The sequence below is a fragment of the Monopterus albus genome, unplaced genomic scaffold (assembly GCF_001952655.1).
Source record: "Monopterus albus unplaced genomic scaffold, M_albus_1.0 scaffold264.1, whole genome shotgun sequence".
Lineage (NCBI taxonomy): Eukaryota > Metazoa > Chordata > Actinopteri > Synbranchiformes > Synbranchidae > Monopterus > Monopterus albus.
Window position 1 is genome coordinate 195,026 of NW_018128144.1, and position 19,832 is coordinate 214,857.

The following is a 19,832-nucleotide window of genomic DNA, read 5'->3' on the forward strand; positions in this document are numbered from 1 at the left end:
AGGAGAATAGAATAGTAGAATAGAAGCCATTCAGCTTCTCTCTGTATTGCCTCTTGGCCACTGTGATGGCTTTCCTCCGTCTGTACTTTGCAGCTTTGTACTCCGTCTCATCGCCTGATCTGAATGCATGAGCGCGAGCACGCAGCCTATGGCGTACCTGACTGTTTATCCAGGGTTTCTGGTTGGGGAACCTCCTGACTTGTATGGTGGGCACAATGTTGTCAATACAGGTACTAATGTATCCGGTCACATACTCAGCATAATCCTGTACGCTGACAGAAAGCTCCTCCAAGGTGGCTGCAGCTTTAAACACATCCCAGTCTGTCTGGGCGAAACAGTCCTGCAGGGTGCCTTCAGTCTCTGGGGTCCAGAGTTTAATTTGTTTGGTGACAGGGTTTGTTTGTTTCAGTCTTTGTCTGTAAGCTGGATACAGGAACAAAGAAATGAAATGTGGTCCGACCGTTTTCTGCCTGTTTCCTCTTAGCCTGCCTCACCCCCATCATAAGCCATCTGGCTTTGAGTTTTGATCTGTTTCTTGAGCTAAACATATCTTTGTCCTTGTGGCTGTTTAGGTGACTGATTTTGTATTTGGTGCTTTTGCACAATTATGTTTCATTGTTTCTCCTGAGAAGAGGAAAAAAGCAAGTCAGGTTTTCAGCTGTTGTTTACCTACAGCAACTACACACTGTATACACCTGAACTTGTTTGATGCTGAAGCTAAGCAGAGTGTGTTTCACTAACGTTTGATTCTATCGTGTGTAAGGTCAGGGGAGCTCATTTTGTACATTTGAGCAAACGAGCGGGCACCTTGGTGAGGCTATGCCAGAGGGACACCAACCCCACTCCCGTCTATCCACCTAGCAAATGTCCGCTCCCTGGTCAATAAGATGGATGAACTCCTTCTCGTCAACAGGACCAACTCTGACTTCACACGCTCTGCTGCTTTGTGCTTCACGGAGACCTGGCTCAGCGACTCCTTCACGGACAGCGCAATACAAGTACTGGGCTTCCAGGTGTACAGAGTGGGTCTCTTAATGGAGCTGTCCGGGAAAACGAGAGGAGAGGGAATTTGTCTCTACATAAATGAAGGCTGGTGCACAGATGTCACGGTGCTACAGAGGACATGTAACACAGACTTCGAGACTCTTGTTATTAATTGCAAACCTTTTTATTCTCTCCGAGAAGTTAACTCTTTCATTCTAAACGGAGTGTAGCATATAAGACCACACACCCATGCTAGCACACTACTGCTCCAGGCAGAACAGATAACTAGCCTGGAGCTAGAATATTCCGACTCTACACTCATTGTTCTAGGGGACTTGAACAGCGCAAATCTCACCCACGAACTGCTCAAATACAGACAGCACATTAACTGTCCCACCAGGGACAAAATCATACTGGACCACTGCTACACAACAATAAAAGCATGCACATTTCGTTAATTTTATTTTGTTAATGTGTGTAAATTTTCTTTTTGAGTTACCACCCCCATCCATGGACCAGGATGGGGGTGGTCCTGACAAAAAAGACTGGACTGATGCAGCAGCAGGCTTAAATACCTCCCACTAGGCATAGACTGCACCAAGTGCCGAATATAAGAAAGGGGGTGGGGGGATGTATTGTATATTTGTTTGTAGTTTATGTTAAAACTTTATTTAAGTTAGTTTTTTTTGTTGTGTTTTGTTTTTTACAGTATTTAGTTGTCAGCAGACTGTCTGTTCAGTGTTTATTAGTAGATTATTTGGCGTCTTTGTACATTCCCTGTGTTATTGGTTTAGCCAGCCAGTTTATACTGTACACACCTGTGTGTGTGTGTGTGTGTGTGTGTGTGTGTGTGTGTGTGTGTGTGTCATTTGTGAGGTTGGTTGGTTTTTGTTTGAGGTGCAGTTCAGTTTGCTATATTTTCAGTTTCCTCATCTTTTGTTGACCTCTTTTAGGGCCCTGTTTATTTGATATTGATGTTGTTTGTATTTTTTCCTTATTTTTGGGTTAATAAAAAGCCCATCTTTTTTGAACTTTAAAAGCTGTGTCCTCTGCCTTACTGTTTGGTCCCTGACATAGACCTTATAGTATCACAGGGGAAACTCAACAAATTACCCTTGAGCAAGCACTTGGTGACAGTAGGGAGGATAAACTCCCTTTAACTGTAGAAACCTCCTACAGGCCCAGGCTCTTGGTGAGCCGTTAGCTTGCAGCATCCCATCTGCCAGGACTTAATTATTCACATTTCTGCCAGAAACGAGTCAATGTTCATGTCGTTCTGTGGTCACTAACCGACAGTGATTTTCAGTTCTAGATTACTTAATGCCCTTTGGTTTCATATGCACAATTATCATAGATTTTTTTCTTTTTGTAGTTACCAAATGCATCTCTGATTAGCTAAAACACCTTAAGAATAGACTAATTTGACCATACCATAATCATTTTCCACTCACCTGAAGTAACTAAAACAATAAAATAGGACTAAAGCATGGAAAACATTTGCGCTGCCATTAGCAGTCCAGCAATGTAAAAATAGGATTAGTATGTTCACTGTGAAGAGTCATTTAGTCCTTCTCTAAACAAGTTGTTGAGTGCTAGTGCAGCATATGATGGGACTAGGACTGCTGGTGTGGCATCACACACTCATAAAAATTGAAACAGGTTACTGGAAGGGTCCTGGGACTCTCCCCAAATACACTGAGAGGACTTTTACTCCCGTTAAGAACAACAGGCATACTCATATGACTTTATATGCTGTAGAAGCCATATATTAAAAACTCTCAAATAGGGGCCAGGCTTTTATTTTCCTGAACTACCCCCCTCCATGACACTCTGCTTCCTACAAACACAAAACGTGTCGAGTTGTCACAGGTTCTGGGAGCTACATTTCAGCATTTTAACCTGCTGCTAAATACTTACGGTTTACTTTTATAGTCATGTTTTATTTTAGGTGCAAATATAAACATATTAATACAGTGCACTGTTACATTTTAGTTTACTTTTGTACTTATGTTGCCTGGAAGTGTTATTTAAGCTGAACATGCAAAAGTAGCGTTTCATGCTTATTTAAATTTTTTTTTCTACAAAGTTTGCTTTCTGTGGTTGCACAATTATACTTTTGTTAATAGTTACTTTATATTTTTGCTCAAAAGCAGTGAATATTAGATGTTTTTTAATAAAAGAACAAATGTTGACAACTGAGTTGACTTCCATCATTTACCCATATCGCTCAAAACCACTGGGAAATTATCAGTACCATATATTATCAATATATGGGTGTGTCCCAAACACTCCCAGGCCACTTTGACCACGTACAAATCTGTATTTGTAGTCACAGGTTAGTCACAGTCTATGGCTCCTAAACACTGAGGCATACCATGAGTACGCTGAAATCTGAAAAACAACATCTGGGCCTCAGGTTTGATGAAAAGCAGCTTAATATATATTTGACCAAGGTGAACAGAGATGGCTTTGCATGTTGGTGTGACAATAATAGAAACCGTTGACTGTGACAACTCAAAGGCATTAGGTGTTTTTCTACGTCTCCCCTCATCAGTCAAATAATGCAATGTGCATGCCACCTTTGTAAACACTCCAACTGGTGATCTCATGTTTGTACTTTCCCCATTGATGTAAGGACAAAGTTCAAGCCATTATGTGCCAGCTCATTTTACCAGCCAAGTCACCGGTACTGCCAGCCAGTCTCCCCGTCTGAGTCTTCCTCTCTCTTGCTCGGACTCCTCTTGAGTCAACCACTCCAAGCCAACTAATATTACAATAAAACTCTGAAAACTTGCACTGCTGTTCACATCTGCATTTGGGCCTGCATTGAAACACAACAGAAATGTGTTCCCATTAAAACTATGAAATACAGGCTGTCCTCCCATTGAATGGCATGAATCCATCACTTCTTCATCACTTGGAAATTTAGTGCCAGTTCTGGTTGTTTACTTGAGTTATTATTGCATTTTGGAACACAAAAGTAACTTCAGGTTGTAGTCATCATCAATATTTCTCCCAAGCCAAGAGTTTTGTGTTGCTACTCTGTATGCTTCCTCATTCGCAGACACTCAAACGTGATAAATGGATATTCTGGTTAATGTACAATACATTTTCACAGCACTAATTCCATCAATACAGCAGAGTCTGATTCACCAGATGGTCTACTTTGCTGTTCTTTTGAATACAGCCAAAGTGTTAACTAAAGCACTCAGCCTGCTAGGCAGGGGTTTGCCCTTTTGAGGCTCTTTTATTTTTTTTTTATCATGAAAGACATTTGTAAGATGCTGCTTCTCACTGACAGTGACTTAGAGTGGCTCTCCCAGCAATTTAATATTACATCTCCTTAAAGTTTGGAGGGTTACAAGAAACAGAGTAATAAAGAATCCTGCTTTAGGCAGAAGATTAGGGGTTCAAATCCACATATGCATGTACTGATTTTGTTTTAAGCTGTTAAGGCTGTTACATACTGTCTGTGTGAAATGACTGCAGAAACGTGGTGGTAACATTACTTGATCCAACCCTTCTGAAATAAAATATTACAGGGGATGCATTTCTTTTGGCAGAGTTCACAGCTGCTGAGAATTGCATCCCCTCTTATGTAAGCTACTGAGGCTTTGAGCGGTGAGCATTACACTGTAAGATGGTGCAGTAGCCAGCACTGTTGTCTCTGACTCAACAGGTTAGGGGTTCAAATCCACATGGTTAGATTCATGTACTGAAATTTAGATTCCATTTTTTTAAGCTATTAAGACTGCTCCATAATACCCTGACTAGGCTAAGTTAAGTGCCAAAGTTTTGGATTCTCTGCAAGTTTTTGTTTATACACAAACTATATTACCATAAATAGAAACTATAATCTCCAAGCCTGAACTTCAAGTTGGGTTTTTATCGGACTTTACAAAGTTCCTAAATGGCCAAAAGATAAGATTAATAAACTGTTTTTACTATACTATACTATTACTATAATAAGCCATCCCTGGTAGGCTAGTGGTTAAGGCGCAGCACTCTCGCCGCTGTGTCCCGGGTTTGAGTCAGGGTTGCGCCAGGAAGGGCGTCCGGCGTAAAACATGTGCCAAATGTCAACATGCGAGTTGTCAGTGTGACGATTTGCTGTGGCGAACCCTAAATGGGAAAAGCTGAAAGTGACTTTCTTTCTATGCTATTACTATAATAAACTAATATTCTAGTGATGATCACTGGAGTTGACCAAAAAACAGCAAATATTATTTTAAGCATAAACATGGATCATCAGAGTGGTCACAAAAGACTCTTTCTGCCTTTATTGGGGTTATGTTTTTCTTAATTATAATCTGGTGCCTGTTGCAAGTGAGGTGGGATTGTCCGCCAGTGGCTGTAACAACATCCTTTCGCACTTACAATCATCTCTGTTACTGCTTCTAGCCTTCTAATTCCCATTAATTTCCCACCAAATTTGCACAAAAATCAGACATGCCCACCCTCTAAATACCAACTCAGCTTGTCAGACATGGCTCTTAATCATTTTTGTGCCTCTCTCAAATGACCACTTTGGAATTACACCATGCAGTCATCCATATTACTTGTGATGACCGTGCTGTCGAGCTGACCTTTCATCAAGCCCCGCAGTCCACACCACACTCCGAAAAAAAGCAGAACATAGATTATGGCATATGATGAAAATTGTACTGCTGTTAGAGCTTCACATTAACTTTCAAAGGCTTAAAAACATAGAAGAGTGCAATCATGCTCAAAAACAAAGAGCTGTGAGCTGGGTCACAGTGGTTGGAAATGTGATCTGCCATGGGTAACGCAGCATCTCTTTCTCTTGAATTATGCCTTTTGGACTGCCTCTGGCTGTTGCTCCCATAGAAACCAAGCTATAAACAGAAAGGGGTGGACTAGGCTGATGTTGAGCTTGATGTTTCTGTAGTGCTAGCAGTGGGGTTTTGAACCCTTTGACCCACAGTAAAATATCACAGCAGCTCTTGGCCAGTGCTATGAAATATTCTGTGGATATTGGTCCCCAGTGATGAGACCTGAAGAGCTTGTCGACCCCCGAGTGGTTCCTCTAGAACAACCACTATACCAAAATGTGTGTTTTTACCCAAGAAATACCAATCATAATGGGTAGACTGCTATTACATTTACTGAACGGACTTGTGCTTGCCAGATGATGACTCCTTTCCATTTTAAAATATTTTTAGAATATTTTAGAGCCTTTCCAATACTGTTTATCTCGAGACACAATGCCAGCTCGCACACAACATATCACTATCTAACAGACAGGTTGCCTGGAAATGAGCTTACACAGAGATTATTTTTTCACTTAACAAATGGCATCCACAATTTCTCATTTCTCACTGATATCTTCTGTTTGGTTTGTTTGACCAGCACTCTGAAATTCAAGAGTTTCAATTAAATATTATGTATGACAAAAAGCTGTAAAAAATCTCTGTTTTTAAGCTGAAGCTAGAAAATATTTAGTTTTTTGCATGAAATTTATCTGAAATGTGTAGCTGATAATTGAAATAGCTGTTTAATTTACTATTTGCTGCAGCTATACAATAGCTGCATAATGAGGAGGTGCCCATGTACTTTATTCCAGTGTCCACATACTTTTGACCACATGGTATATCAGAGCTACAGTAGATCTTTATACCAGTATCGGCTTTTTTGTGTCAAGTTGAAGCATTTTCAAATATGAAACAAAACAGCAGTTACTATTACTGTGTTGTGTAGTTACAGATGAATGGACATATGTATGGACTCTTTACTATGAACAGCAGAAAGAAGCAGTTTTTTTCCAAGCTGGTGTTTTATTTATTTATTTTTGGAGAAGCCTGTTCTCCCTTATGGCCTAATCAAACTCTGCAGCAGTAGCAGTGGTAAGAGTGTTCCAAGTGGTTATATGGATGTTATGGCTGGCTGGAAGAGCTATAACACATGCTGCTGCCATCTCAGTTTACCATTATAGAACTGAACCATTAGAAGGGCCCCATTATGGTTATTGATTTGCTTGTTCGCACCCCGCTTGGTGAAGAAACAGCACAAAGAAAGAGGTTGTTTCCTACACCTTTTATATCCCTTTCCTAAAAAACAGACACTGTTTAACACTGCAGGTGGGGGTCAACCCATGAGAATTGTGTGGTAATATAAACGTCCTGCTGCACTGACTTTGCTAAACACGCCAGGCATTGTGCTTCTTGTACTGAAACAAGAGAGGGAAAGAAATCTAATGAAATAAAATCCTGCCTGAATCTCTTCAAGGACTCCAGATCAGATTTCTCTTTGCCCTCAGTGTCCACCATCAATGCTATCTGTCCTTGCTATCAGGTCACCTGTGAAAATGGCGACACTGGGAAGCTGGAGCCACTTGCAGGTTGAGCCAGACTCATTTCCTTTCACCAAGATGGTGTTATGATGTAATTGTTATCCTGGTTTGAGCCCCGGCCGACCCAGTGCCTTTCTGTGCGGAGTTTGCATGTTCTCCCTGTGCCTGCATAGGTTCTCTCCGGTCGCTCCCACAGTCCAAAGACATGCAGCTTAGGTTGACTGGAGACTCTAAATTAGACATTATCCAGAAGGGCATCCGGTGTAAACCATGTCAAGTCAAACATGCGCATCATCAGTTCGGTGGAAACTGATGATTCGCTGTGGCGACCCCTGATGTGAACAGCCGAAAGTAGAGGAAGAAGAAGATGATGTAATTGTTACACAGTCAAATTTTTATGCATTCTTAAATCTTGTGGGTGTGGTTTTCGAGTCTTTTTGAATTTGAGTTCTGACACAATTTTATCTGCTTGGGGGCCATATTAAAGCCAGTGCAAGCATGAGACTCCAAAGCAAACTGTCAGGTCCGCTCGGTGCGGCCTGCCTCTCTTCCTCCTTTCTCTTTCTCAACCTGTGGGATCGGCACCTCAGCTGTGTTGCATTTGGTAATGAGTGACTCGTTTGTCAGTGCACACAGCTGAGGTGCATTCCTGTGATTACCTGCTCCTTTATTTAAACGTCTGGCAGACGCTCCGTCTTCGCCGGAGCATTATCTGTAGACATACCTGTATTCGTGGTATGTGTCATGCATCGCTTTGATTTCCACGCTGACAGTTCCTGTGCTGTGGTTTTCTTTCGTGCATTGTTTCCATGTGTTTAGGCATGCGTAATTTGATTTCAATGCTGACAGTTCCTGTGCTGTTGATTTCTTTTTTCGTTTGCTACTCTGCTTCCCTGACGGCGTTTGCTAATCCTCCTGGTTGTTCTGTCTACTTACCTGTTTGTCCTAGATCCTCCTATTCTCCTGGTTCCTGCCGTTAGTTTGTCCACTCACCCGTTCGTCCTGGTCTCCTCAGCCTACCCTGTTTTTGTACTGCCCAGCCTGATTATGCCACATACATTGACTCTGTTACCTTGTTTGTGTTTTATCCAATAAACCACCTTTTTTTCACTAGCACCTGGGTCTTGCACATTGAGTCCTACCTCAGTTCTTCCTCACCCTCCTGGTGAGGGGGACGCAACCATAACACAAACTACTCCCACCCCTCTCTCTCCACCCAGCCCCTCCCCTGTGCATGTACACTGGCTCAGCTAATGCAAGGAGTAATAAATCCGAAGCATGTTCATATTTTCATATCATGAGCTCTCGGTCCCGAGTATGGCCCCCAGTGGCATTTAGAAGGGTGAAATTCTCTTAAAAAATTTAGAAGAATTTAGAATACTTCTGCACTGCTGCTGTTCAGTAACTTTGGGTCACAGAAACCTTTGACAGCACCTCTTCACATTAAAATATGTGTTGGAGCATATTTCAACTAAAATATTAGAAAAGTAATTTAATGCAGATTTAAAGTAGAAAGCTCTAGCAACACTTAACACTGAAAACAACTGTATTGTTAAATGCATCTAAGTATGTAGATGTGCTATTGAGAAAGAAGCATTTAGATTCTGTACCTTACCACAAAAAAAGAGCTAAGAGAAAGTATCAGTACCACAAAATAAAAATACACGTGTGACAGCCCTGTATTCAAAATTATACTCAAAGGTTAAGTGAGCATCAAAGTCTGTTTACAGGTGCTGTGGGGGACTACTGCATATGTGGTAAAAGCTGTGTAAAGTCTTTTGTAGCTCCAAGGGGAGCTACGTGAAGTCTGATAAATGTTCTCAAGATCTCTCAAGTTGGCGTCTGGTGGGGCTGTAAATTACAAGTTTGAACATGAGAAAAACCAAAAATTAAAACAACCAGAACAACCGCTTCACAGTTGTATGCCTCCACCAGTCAAGTTCATGAGTATGAGACAGAAGTGAAGATCTGTGACCTTGACCTTGACCACCAAAATTTAATAAGTTCATTCTTGAGTCCAGTTGGATATTTGTGTCAAATTTGAAGAAATTCCTGCACAAGAATCATATGGACATGGACAACCCAAAAACGTAATGCCTCCAGCAAAAACATGGCTGTGGAGTTAGAAAGTAGAAGTACAAAACATTACTAGCTATTACTATAAAAGAAATATTATGCAAGATGGTCCCTTTCATACTTTTTAAGCGCAACATAAGTTTTCAGCGCTGTAGCTATGACCAAGGACACTGAGGCCAGGCCTTGAAGCAGGAAAAGCACAGGTTACTACCAAAAATTATGTCAGTTTGTTCTCTCCACATGTGCCATGACACTGTGTACATCGCCTCAAAGTGAAGCAGTTCACTCGTGCTTTATTTTGTTGTTTACACTTGGGCTCTTCCTACTGTGACATGTCGAAATGAAAGTGAAGTGAAACATAACTAAAATATATTTCTCACATAAAGGCCTTTCAAACCTATGGTCCATCCACACAGGTGGTGCCACTTACTGTAGCATGCCTGAAAAGAGCTCTTTTGTGCTCTGTTTGTCACTGTGTGCACACTGTACTGGAACATGATTTCTTTGATGCCCCATTAGATTAAATGAATATATTAAAATTTAAATGCTGAAAGGATGTTAAAAAATAGAAATCCTTAGAATTCCGGTCTCGGGACTTTGTGAAATGTGCCTACCTTTGCTAATGAAAACTGATAAATCCTTTGCTGACAGTTTTTGATTGATTGATTGATTTTATTCTTTCAAGCATGTAAAGACAGTCGATATGTCAACGCACATAATTTTACACATATCCACAAATGCTAATCCATTATCAATTTGCTTATACCTAGTATATGCTTGAACGGAGTAGGAAGAAGTTAGACTTATCTAGTCCTACCCCCTAACATCATCTTACCATCATTGGTTTGCAAGCAGTATCTCTACATAGATAATTTTGTTCTACACCACGCAAGTAATATACTAAAAAATTTTTTACACATTGTTAACATTCTTATATAATTACATTCTTAGATAATCTTCTCCACCACACAAGTAATATACTAAAGAATTAGTACAAAGTGTACACCACACCCACAATGTTCCATCTAATTAATCATTGAGCCTGTTCTTGCATATATCTTGATTGACACATACCTTTATATTTATGTTTAAACTCGTCAATTCTATTACTATTTTTTATGTCTACACTTAAATTATTCCATAGTTTTACCCCACTTATGGAAATACAAAATCTTTTTTTGGTTGTACGTATAGCATGAATTTTTAAATTTAACTGACCCCTTAAATTGTATCCCCCATCCCTTTCATTAAATAGTTTTTGAATTCCACCAGGTAATAAATTGTTCCTGGCTTTATACAAAAACACAGCAGTCTTATATCCCACTAAATCAAAAAATTGTAACAATTTAGACTGTATGAAAGCTACATTGGTGTGATCCCTATACCCCATCTTATGCACAATTCTTATCGCTCATTTTTGTAATATATACAATGGTTGAAGTGAGCTTTTGTATGTATTTCCCCAGTTTTCAACGCCATACTCTAAGTATGGTAAAATCAATGAAGAATACAAAATACGGTGCTTTCCCGTCTAAAATATATCTAACCATTGCCAATATCGATATATTTTTGCTATTTTGTTCTGAACATATCAGATATGCGATTTCCAGGAGAATTTGTCATCAACTATGACACCTAGAAATTTAATTTCATATACTCGTTCGATATTAGCTCCCCCAATTTTCAATTGAAGTTCATTATCTAGTCTACGATTCCCAAATACCATAAATTTAGTTTTATCCAAATTCAGAGATACTATATTACTGTCACACCATTTCTTTATCTTCTCAAGTTCCTGTGAAACCCGTCCAGAGAGTTGCTGTAGGTTTTCACCCGATGCCCATACGGTAGTGTCATCAGCAAATAAAACCACTTTCACTAAATCAGAAACCTTGCATATATCATTAATGTATAATATAAATAATTTAGGTCCCAAAACAGAACCCTGAGGCACTCCACACACAATGTCTTTCACTGCCTTCACAAATTAAGGGTCAGCCCTGTGAGGGCCTTCTCATCCATAGCACTTGTAATGTCCTCCATCAGGTCGGTAATGGCCAAGGATGTCGACCGGTTCGACCTAAAACCATACTGGCAATCAGAGAGGATTTTATGTTTATCAATAAATGTATCTAATCTGTTATTAAAGAGTTTTTCCAGGGTTTTTTAAAATTGGAAAAACAGAGAAACCGGTTTATAATTTGTGAAGTTGTGCTTATCACCAGATTTATACAGTTTCACATGATGCCAGATTTGCATGTTCTCTGAAAGTCTTGTAGGACTTGTTATCATGGCAACATGTCTGTAATCTCAATCCTACTCAGAAACACGTTTGTTCTATGATTTATTCAATGTAAACAAGATAGCCTCTCAGGGAGTGACCCACTGACATGGGAACATTGATAATAAGACACAAGTTTAAAGAAAACAGAGTACTGAGAGATTGATGGGACTCTTTGGCGCATCCCAACCCATTCTTAAAGACTAGTATTATAGCCAGAGTTAAAGTGGACTGTTGCTTCATATTAGGGGGCAGACAAAGAGAGGCTGTGCTCTTATCACAACACAGTCAGTGTGCATTGACCTCAGATTTCTCAAAAGCAGTATTTCATATATTTATTTGTAAATGTGGAAAAAGAAAGAGTGCTGCTTGTCAAGGTATTCTAAAAGTGCACCTGGCTCTGGAACAGAGTTTTCATAATTTGTTTCTAAAACAAATAGAAGGCAAAGGGATTTAGTTGAGCTGAAGTTTATTATTTTTCTCAATAGCTTTGGCCAATTTATCAATTTAGCAGCACTTACAGTAAAATAGAGTTGCTTCAGAAAGGATTCCCACCTCTCCACTTTGGAATAAGACTAACGGAAAAGAAACTGATCCACAGTATTTTGATCAAAAGGACATATACGTACAACTGATAATTGTTCAAATTGTAGACAACTGTGCTTAATCATTTACTGAAATATGTTAGTAATTGCTTTTTGCAAGAAAAGACGGACAAATGTTGTGATGCTGTGCAGATCAAACTAAATGTGGAGAATGCTAAACTTTTTTGTTCTTGTTCTTTCAAACACTTCATCATTTGAATATTGAGGCAAGGCTACGGATTAAAGCTGTTATAATAAAAGTAGTAGGGCTAAGACTAATACAATACAGTAATACCAGTGTACAGAATACTCTTGTCCTTTGCTTTCACCTGTTCCCAGGTTCTTGTTGTGCTTGTATTCTCTCTGAATATAATGCAGAAATTACACAAAGTAATAGGAATTCCAGCACACGCAGGGGATGTTTATATCAATTATTAATAGCTGTTCATGAATAGATGATGATCTAAACATCCCCTTTGTGTGCTAGAATTCCTATTACTTTGTGTAATTTCTGAATTATATTCAGAGAGAATACAAGCACAACAAGAACCTAGGAATGGGTGAAAGCAAAGGACAAGTTGTGCACAAGATTAGAAGTTATGGATTTAACAGAGATAATACATATTATAGCATCACTTCAAAGCAGTGGACGTGCAGTGGTGGTGACATTAAGGATTCAAATGGGATACATACGCATTTTTATCTGTCAGCCACTTTTTGCCATCTCTCTCTCTTCCTCATAGTCCTGCAGCAGAAGCTCTCGCTCTGCTTCAGTGTCAGACTGCACCCTTTCTTTTGATATTTTGCATGTAGCCAATGAGAAACCAGCAGAACATGGTTTCAACAGTTGGTTTATCTTCTCTAGTTTAGCCAATAACCACATGAATCCAGTTTTTCTAATTCAAAACTCAGGTGTGGGTTGAGGAACCAAAATGTCTGCATAGTCCTAGCCAGCATTAGAAAATCCAGGATTACTTGTTTGATCTTGGATCTGTTTAGCGATGTATGCAGAACACCCCCCTTTTTAAAATTATTCCTGTATTCACCACTGGGGACAACAAAAACACTTCAAGGAGCTTCTCTCCCATAAATGCAACAGACAGCGTAGAACAAGTCATATACTGTAGCTATTTACAGAAGAGCTAAACAAACTGTCTGCTGAGAGGATCACATCACATTGTTTTAAGAAAAGAGGTGATTAAATGTGAAGATGATGCTGATTAAATCTTTCTAAATTATGTGCAATTTATGAACAGGCGTTCATAAATGCATTGAACATAATTTTGTCCTCTGCATCGCACACAGTACATACAAGAACTTTTTTCCTGTGAATTCCTTATGTGTGGGTATGCAGTTTGAGTCCCTTGTGGGAAAAGGCCGACTCTTCCAGTAACAAAGAAAGCCACCAGGGAGCCAAATGCTGAATACAAACACTCCGAATGGCTCTGAATGTATAAAAGTAGTGTTTGATAGAACATCAATTTTAAATTAACATGCAACACTTTAGTAAATGTGCTCTATCATGGAATGGTGTCCTGTCTTTGACTCAGTTCAAATTCTCCAGCCCCTGAGAAATAACTGTAGAAAGAATATGAATTTTTGATTGCCATTTGCAAATTTTACTTGGTAATTTAGTTAAGTGCATGTTTGTAATCTAGCACATGCAATTAGCATGTGACTCCTAAAAGCAGAGTTATCTGGCCTCAGTGCTAAACACACACTGCAATCCAGGCCAAGCTGTTCCCTGTGTGTCTGTTGGCTGGAGCTCTGGGAGGCCTGGCAGCCTTCTTCAGGCTGGCACATTCTGTGACCCTTGGCATATGGTACATGTACCCAGCCTGCCGGCTCATGTGTTGCCTGGTGACCTAGACTATAATAATAGAAAGGTTTGTACAAGGTCTGCTTCCCCAAGTAACCAGAAAGACATGTCTTCTGCAGTCTTACAAACTCTGATTTCTACGAAGTATAGAACATCTCCAAATGATAACAGTACTCAGCTGTGCCTAGGCAAAAACCATCAACCTCAGCTGTACTTCATTTTTAAGCATTAATTAGCACAAAGGACTTAATTAACATATAGGGCTTTTCACAGTTCTCCACATGGACTTAGTTTCCCACAGTCCTCCACTTACCAAGGTCCTGCCCAAAACTGGTATTTACTGTATTACATTGGTAATGTGCAATTATTTCTCCCTGAGGGAAGTTAACAAGCTGTAACCTGGAGCTTTCCCATATGCATAATCTGGCCACCTGATGTGGTTTGTTTTGCTTTGCTTTTCCACTGCTTTCTTCCCTCTATCGGCTACCATTTACAGGAGGGTGAGGCTGGGCTTCTCACACACGTCTGAGCAGAAGGCACAATGCTTCTCAATCACATGTGCAACAAAATATGCCAGTAATGGAGGCTGTATGAGCTGTTTATCAAACAGCTGAAAAAACAGAGTGCAAACTTGCAGTAATGTGACATCTTTGGTGCTGTATCAGCAGTCAACTCACTGAACTCCATATTTTACCTCTAAATCAATGAATAAAGTCCCTGTTTTAGCTCTAAACCAGTGAACATATGTACACACTTGATGCTTGTAATGCTAATACATGAGACATGAGGACACTACCGCTTAACCATGTGGGCGACAGCCCTACCAGCACCCACACCCATGTCCCTGGAACATGAGGAGGAAGCTGTGGTTGAACTTAGTACTACCTCCTGAGTGGTAGCTCAGGGAATTTGCCTCCAAAGTGAACTGAGGGCAGTGGGGTGATATGTTCCAACTTCCTACAGTTGAAAAGGTGGTCACATTAAGTTTTGTTTCTCAGCCATGTCATCATACCAGCAGATTAGTTTAGATTCAACTTTATTGTCATTACCCATGTACAAGTACAAGGCAACAAAATGCAGTTTAGCATCTACGGTAACCAGAAGTGCAATAACAGCAGTGCAGAGTGTGAATATCTACAGTATGTACAGTCAGAACTAATTTACCGATGGATATGTACAATTGATATTTACAGTAAGATATCTAGGGTAATGTACAATATACAACAGACTATGGATTTAAATTACAAGTAATGGATAAGGTACATTAAGCATATGGAACACTAGTGCAATGGGATGAAATGGAATGAAACTGCAGAATAAGAAGATAACAAGCTGCATGAGTGAACAGTTTAATGGACATAAATAGTGTAAAGATAAATATACAGTATCTGCATATGTACAGTGTGCAAATGAATACAGACCAGTATTCTGTGAGTATGTGCAAATTAACAGATCACTTCAGTGTTACAGGTAACAGAAGTGTATTGCATTAGTCCCGGGAGGAGAGATGAGAAGGGGTGAGATGTGTGTAGTGGTATAGAGGAAAGCAGGGGAGGGGGGGTCAACGGGGGACAGAGTTCGGTAAGGAGACAGTAAGGAGGAAGCTGTTCCTGAGTCTACTGGTTTTGGTCCAGAGGCTCCTGAAGCACCTCTCAGAGGGCAGGAGGTCAAACAGTTTGTGAGCAGGGTGAGAGGAACACGTCGGAGACAGCATTCCCTGTGGACACCCTCAATGGCTGGTAGTAAAGTCCTTGTGATGTGTTGGACAGTTGCTGCAGCACCTTGTGGTCAGAGACAGAGCAGTTTCCATACCGGACTGTGATACAGTCTCTCAGTGGCACAGCGGTGGAAGTTCACCAGGATGGCTGAAGTCAGGTGGTTCTTTTTCAGTGTCCTCAGAAAGAAGAGGTGCCAGTCAGACTTCTTAACCAGGCTGCGGGTGTTGGTGGTCAATCCTCTGAGATGTGGGTCCCCAGGAATTTGAAGCTGGAGACACATTCAACGACTATCCCGTTAATATGGATGGGGTCGTGTGTGCCTCCTTTCTCCCTTCCTGTAGTTCACAATGAGCTCCTTGGTCTTGTTGGTGTTAAAGGGCAGGTTATTGTCAGTGCACCACACAGCCAGGTGCTGTACCCACCCCTGTAGGCTGACTTATCATTGTTGCTGATGAGGCCGATCACCGTGATATCTGCAAACTTGATGATGGTGTTGGAGCCATGCACAGGCCTGCAGTCGTGGGTGAAAAGGAAGTAGAGGAATGGGCTCAGCATACAGTCCTGTGGTAGACCGGTGTTGGGGATAATGGTGGAGGAGCAGGTGTTGTCTGACCTGACATGTTGAGGCCTGCTGGTCAGAAAGTCCAGAATCCAGTTCCAAAGGGAGGTGCTGATGCCCAGGTTGCCAAGTTTGGTAGTTAACTTGGAGGGGATAACCATGTTAAATGCTGAGCTGAAGTCTGTGAACAGCATTCTTGCATAAGTGTTGTTGTTGTCCAGGTGTCTGAATACAGAGTGCAGTGCTATGGAGACGGCATCCACCATGCTCCTATTCCTTCGGTAGGCAAATTGGTGGGGGTCCAGTGTGGGTGGGAGACAGGTCATCGGCAATGCCAGGATCAGGCGCTCGAAGCACTTCATGACAATGGGTGTGAGTGCTACAGGTCGGTAGTCATTCAGGCACGTTGGGATGGAATGTTTCGGGACTGGCACAATGGAGGTGGTTTTGAAGCATGTCGGCACAACTTCTTGGGCGAGGGCTAGATTAAAAATGTCCGTAAAGACCCCAGCAAACTAAAGTGCACTGACACATCAACATTGAGATCTCAATGTCAGGTGCAAGTTAGTATCAAAAAAATCTGTTTAGAATCTTGGTTGAAATCTTAAGCTTCCCACCTCAGGCTCATAATCCTTTGTCTGCTCACTTTAAAGCAGGCATTTTTAACTAATTGTGGCCCAGGGACCACCATTCTCTAAGCAACATGAGGACCACACTGGGGTGGATTGACTGGATGGGCAGTATTTTAATCCTGAAAGTCACCTGGACTTCTCAAAATGATCTACTCGCATCAACTTGATTATTCATAAACAATAATGGAATATTTGTGGCCATCTTGGCCAATTTTTAATAGTTTAGATTTTACATTTATATACCACATGAAAATATGTTTAACATCCCAATATTTGGTATAATTTTCTCCAGCACAATCAAATTTTTTTGACCTGAAAATTAGTTGTACATTGTGACATACAACATCAATGTGTATGATAATCAACTCTTGACTACATGTTCAACAACAAAGATTTGTTATCTTACCAGTGCTGTCATCATAAACTACAGTGACTGTCTTCCACTTGAAGAAGTGGACCAGGTCCAGAATCGCTTGGCTGAGGGAGGAGAAGTCTGGATAGAGGCTAACGTAGAAGACGTCTCTGTTGTCGGACACCTGGTGCTTCCACTTGGTCTGGATATGTGGCACCCCCAGTGCATTGCAAATGGACTGGACTGCATTAGCTGAAGAACTGTGAGAGGGACCAAAGATGGCTGCCACCCCCAGGGAAAGCTGGTCACATGCTAGAAAAGGGAAACATCTGAATTAGCTCCCTCCTACTAGGCTGCAGCATATCCAAAGCTTATATCCTGTTCTTCTGCTCTTCAAATACTGTTAAAAACATATCAATGAGCCATGCTTTTTATTACTATGAACATGCAGTCTGTAGTTTATTTTAACTCATCCCCACAAAAACTGTCCAAATACTAGACTGTTGTGGTTGTTGTCATTTGTTCTGTTGATCGATTGCCAATACTCAAGAAAGAGGGTATTTCCTAATATGAGCCTGTCTGTGGGCGTGACTGGCCTGCTGATGATAGCAAGAAACTCTTTATAATGGAATTTTACAAGTCATGGTTCTGTCAGAGAAACTTTATAGTTCTTTAAATTCTTTAAGTTAGTTTTAGACATATTTTACCTCTGTCACAGTCTACAGGGTATAGAAGTTACAGGGGTAGGAATGAGGTGGGTTTAGGTATCAGTAATTCTCCTGAATACTGTATCTGTGTATGGGGATAACCAGCTCAAACCAGTAGATAACAGAAGTAAAGTAATAACCACTGTCAAATGATAAACCCTATGAGTTTAAAAAGTGTGGGTCAGTAACTTAGACTACATTCACACTGCAGGCTCAAGTGGTCCAAATCCGATCTTTTTGCCCAAATGTGACCCATATCCAATTTCCTTATGACAGTGTGAACAGCACAAATTCGATTTTTTCAAATCAGGTCCAGGCCACTTTCATATGTGGTCCTAAATCGAATACATATCCGATGTTTTGCAATGCGACTTCAGTCAGTGCAATTTCATGCGATTTTTATGTCACTGAAATGCGACAGACGTGACAATTCTGCGCTGAAGGAGGCGAGGCCATAAGCAATATTTGTGCTCTCCTTCTTCTTGATATTCTTCTTATTATTATTTCTTTATTTCAATTGCACATTAACTGGTACATCGCTATGCACATGCTATCACGAGCATCCATTTTTATTTTCGCAAACACAGTACGCTGCATCACGTCCTCTTCTGCGCATGCGGGTCACCTCAGGGCCGTATACCGTTCACACATGAGACAGATGGCAGTCGCATTTAAATGACAATGTCAACAGCAGCGCAAAAAAATCGAATTTCGGCAAAAAATCTGATCTGAGCATTAAGACCTGCAGTGTGAACGTAGTCTTAGCTTTAAACAGACATGAACATACAATTTTGTGTGTATATCACGATTTTCTGACACACAGAATAAATAACATGTAACAAACCTGACAGGCAAACCATGTGCAAATGCTTTCACTTAGCAGGGATAGAGGACTGTCTCTTCAGATGTGTTTAACACCTCAGAACCCCCTACTATTGTTCACTCTTTTCTCCCCCAGCCTGCAGAATCCACAAAACCTCTAGCCTGACGATACACCTGAGTCACATCTGATAGATTGCGAAAACACTTTGACACCTAAGAAGCCACAAGCTGTTTAACATCACACTAAAAAGTGAAACCTTTATTACTCCAGAGGAGAAAAGAATTCCCTGGATAAACACTCACTGATCCCACCAACCAATGGAAATTTAGATAAGGAACTCACATAAACCATTACTCATTCAATTCCAAGACAGATGATCTGTGCACCACTCTCTCTCCATCCTAGCCCCCAAGACTCCCTCCTGTTTTATGACACCTTATCTGATCACAGACTCTGAACCTACTTCCCCCCAACACACACAGATCCTACAAGTAAACTCAGTATGTAACTTTATATAATACAGTGAATAACTGATACCAGTGTTATTTCGTGTTATTAAATGTGTTCAAGAGAAGATGGTGTGATTGTGACAGCAACCCAGATTTCTCTATCTTTTTCAGAAGCCCAGATAAGTTTAATTCATAACTGGATGTCTTCCTGAGCCGCTCTCAAGGAAGCTCTGTGTGAATCAACACTACCACCATCTGACAAACGTGTTGTGTTTGACCCAGGTAACCTGTCCAGAGACCTCTGAGATTACTAAATGCAAGTGTCAAAACAATGTGCCTTAGATGAATGTATGCTTTTGACTAACGTGATGTCACCAGTAATATCTTATTGTCCCAGTATTGACTACAGCAGCAGGTATACTTCAAGTTAAATTCCAGTAACTGAAGGTACCTTTATCAGAGAAAATTTCCAGACTTGAAATGTTATAGGCTTATTTCTGGTGTTTTATTTAAATTGGCCCACATCTGAGTATAATTA

The 19,832-nt window shown here is 40.6% G+C and overlaps 1 protein-coding gene across 1 annotated transcript in view; it reads right to left on the bottom strand.

Moving 5' to 3' along the window:
• Positions 1-19,832, bottom strand: part of LOC109972649 (glutamate receptor ionotropic, kainate 2-like) — a gene marked incomplete at its 3' end in the record, with an annotated part of 259,232 nt that overhangs the window by 158,842 nt on the left and 80,558 nt on the right. The window contains exon 3 of the mRNA XM_020621657.1: positions 17,370-17,627. Within this exon, the coding sequence (XP_020477313.1) occupies positions 17,370-17,627 (258 nt within the window). The remainder of the gene's footprint in view (positions 1-17,369; positions 17,628-19,832) is intronic.